The 3,488-nt window shown below is 41.9% G+C and overlaps 1 protein-coding gene across 1 annotated transcript; it reads right to left on the bottom strand.

Annotated features, from left to right (window-relative positions):
* Positions 1-1,199: 1,199 nt before the first annotated feature.
* On the bottom strand, positions 1,200-3,481 carry LOC115066968. The gene has a single exon (XM_029554082.1). It carries the CDS (start codon positions 3,275-3,277, stop codon positions 1,652-1,654), a length of 1,626 nt encoding a protein of 541 aa, XP_029409942.1. The 5' UTR covers positions 3,278-3,481; the 3' UTR covers positions 1,200-1,651.
* Positions 3,482-3,488: the final 7 nt, after the last annotated feature.

The following is a 3,488-nucleotide window of genomic DNA, read 5'->3' as shown; positions in this document are numbered from 1 at the left end:
TGTAAAAATGCAGAGATTGAATGAAATAATTAACATAATTCAAATCACAAAATTAAAACTACACAGACATAGAGTCTCTGAGGAAATGACAAACTTGTATAAAATTTGAAATAAAAAACTCAGGAACTCAAAAACTAAATGATGCAAAAGTGTAGCATGAAATTATGGGAAAGTCAACTTCAGCAGTTGAAAATATAATTGAATTTCCAGATTTGGTTTGGAAAGATATGGAAGAACAGAGTTAAGGTTGAATTTCTGTACCAATGACACTATTAAGCTCTGATTTTCATGATGCAAACATGATGTCACAGATGTATCATAACACACAGAATCTCTTAGTAAAAAGACTGAACATCAGTAAAAATATAGGGCTTTCTTAACACTATATCTAATTTGTTCACAATATATAAAAAATAAAATATTAAATAGAATAACTTATTTGCCACTGATAGTTGTAGAGAGCATAAAAGATCACCTTGCTTAAATGATGTCCTTGGTTTGTAACTGTAAGAGGTAGGAAATATAAAGATTTGGATGTCAGTTTTTGTTTAAGTATTTAATAAAATTATCTCTGTTTCTTTTCTTGGAAACATTTTATTTATTGATTCAACTTGATTGTCTCAGATAAATATTGACCTAACATTCTTTATAAAATTTAAAAATCAATTTTGGTCATTTTTTAATTTTTCTAGTCCTTTTTTAGGTTTATTTGTCCAATGTATTATAGTATAAAACAGTTAATAACATTTTCTTATAATCTTTTAAATATCACCTGGTTATTAGTGAAGCAATTGTTTAATCCTATGTGCTGAATTCTAATTCAATTACAACTATTTCACCTTCCTTTTTCTATTAGAAAAGTTCAAAAGACTGGCATCATATAAAAATGTTTCTTTTTTAAATCAAACACAAAATTAAGATTCTGTACCTTCAAATGGTGCAAGGAAGTTTTCTATGAGTCATTAAGTGTCCCGTGCTATCGTCTCGCCAGCAAGAACGACGCGGCACACTCAGGATCCTTCTGCAGAAAAGCTTTAATGCATCTTGAGAGGGAGAGCATAAGCTTACAGGGCGAAGACCCCGAATGTCGGAAACCCAGCCCTTATATAGGTTAGTAAGCCCGTCTTGGACGTGGCAACTCTTGATTGGTCGCAAACTCATCAGCCCATATCACGCCACGAGGTAGGCAGAGACTAGAAGGTGGAAAATTACTTCGGGCATGCGTACTGACTTATTTACTGCTCAGCATGAACCGGATGTGAGCGCCATCTTGTAATGGCATCTGCAGGGATGGCAGGTGGCTCCCCACATCTCCCTCTTTTTACTTTATATGAAGCAAATAGATTTCCCAAAATGAGAGGGTAGAGACAGTGGTCGAACCTCCCAGTTAAAATCTTGATCAGACCATGTATGGGAGTCATCCCTAGGTCTACTCTGGAGCCCAGGATACTCCCAACCTGTCCTCTGCCGTTTTTCTGGGAAAGGGAAACTCGGGCAGGCAACCCTTATGCGGAACGACATGTCTCTCAGCGGGACAATGACCCCCTGTGCGATACCTTATTCAACAACCCTCTTTGGGTGCTGTGTAGGACACTTTGCCCAGTGCAATGAACCTAGGTTCCGGGCGTGCAAGAGCTGTCTTGTCAGCAATCTATTGCTTGAGCATAGTCAACCACACGTCAGTGGAAGCCCCATGTTCCAGGGCCGCAAGTGCATGCACAATAACCACCTTGTCTCGCTTATTTTGGGTTCTGAGTCGACAGACCATCCATAGGAGAAATACCAGTCCGCAGCAGATGGCCATGCCAAACATTCCCACTCCCACCCATTCCTTGAAGTAGGAAACAACTAAAGAGATCCAAGATGACAGTCCCTCGTTGAAGGGAAGATCAAGACGTGTGGAGTTGATCTGGAGTACGGCCGTCCTCAGTTCGCAGAGCGTCTGCTCAAATTCAGAAGTCCAATTCTGCAAAATGTACTGAGAAAGGCTCTTAAATAGATTAGCTGCTCTAGTAAAATTTTCATATGGGATAGAAGTAATACATAGGCCAGGGAGCTTCTGCACACACCCCAGCTGTGCCATTTGCCATGAAATATCCAACTGCTCTTGTACTAGATCAATGCGTTGATTGACCAACATAAGGCCTCCTTGTATTTGAGTATTAGCGGAGGTCTGCTTATCTATAGCCAGAAATACTGTGGCGGACAAATCATTAATGCTCTGTGCAGCTTGCACTGAACTGGACAGAGCAAGGGCAGAGGCTGTAACTGATGCCGCAACTGCAGTGGTAGCAATTATAGCCACAACAATGGCTGAGATCCCGAAATCTCTTCTCTGTCTAGATAATGACATGCTATTGGGGGCCTCTACCGGAACAGGTACAAAACGTGGCATTCGGGTCACTATCGCAATGGGGAACCTCTCAGCATCCCAGCATAAGGTGTAATAACAGTCCCCCTCCCCACATTCCAGCCTAGCTTCAACATGGCTTTTGTTGCTAACAATCCAAATAAATGGTGGCCAAACACAGACAGGGGTGGTAGCATAATTTTCATAGGCAAAGGTCTTATATTTAATATCAGTGGTGGTCCAACGACCTGATCCTGAACTCTTGCCTGATGAGAGTTGTTTGCCAAAATTTCCCTGCCAATTATATTCTAACTGTCCTAGCTCTCCCATGCCTCCTTTTAACATGGCCAGGGGTGAAAGGTCTGTACAGCTTCCATTAACTCCACAGAGCAACCACTGATCAAAAGGGTTTGTGTTAGCTTGGTCGGGGTCCATGACAGTAAAATTTGATCCTCTCCCTATAGTTGGAGAAAAAGAGAACAGGCCTTCCAGGGCCCACATGGCATCCCTGGATTGGCACCCCGTCCATGGCAAGGCCAATCCTTTATCTTGTCGGCCAGTACAAAACGGGGCCAATTTTGGTTGAATCGGTGGGGCAGAAGTTTTATTAGTAGTGGGAGACCGTGGCCACCACCCATAGAGTACTGTGGCATTTGCCACGATGTTAAAGGCTTTGCCACCAACCGTGGCTTCTTTCAACCATGCTGAAGAAAGATTTCCTAGTATAATACAGGGGCTGCTAAAATTATTTCCTTCTACTAGAAAACACAGACTTCCCTTAAGGGGTATAGTCCTGTTTTCCATAAGCTCCTCAATCTGCTCATCTCGGGGTAGATAGGCAAGGCCTAAATTTTTATTAGTTACAAAGAATCTGGGGTAAACTTGGGCATTATACATCACCAGCATAGGCAGCGGGAAGGTTGACATGATACCCCAGCGTGGTTCCCCTTAAACGAGCCCGACTTCGATTGTCAGGATCATCAGCAGAAGGGGCCTACTCATCTTTACTGGGTGGCTGGGTTGTATGCCTTTCTTGATCCAACAAGATTCGGGTGAGTCTTTCAGGGACCCAAAAAGGATTTTCTTCATTCTGTGGAAAAACACAAACAGCTCCCCTGGATCTTATTAGAATAGGATC

Source organism: Nannospalax galili, unplaced genomic scaffold (genome assembly GCF_000622305.1).
Source record: "Nannospalax galili isolate Female #2095 unplaced genomic scaffold, S.galili_v1.0 scaffold140, whole genome shotgun sequence".
Classification (NCBI taxonomy): Eukaryota; Metazoa; Chordata; class Mammalia; order Rodentia; family Spalacidae; genus Nannospalax; species Nannospalax galili.
This window is presented reverse-complemented; position numbering and strand designations above follow the sequence as displayed.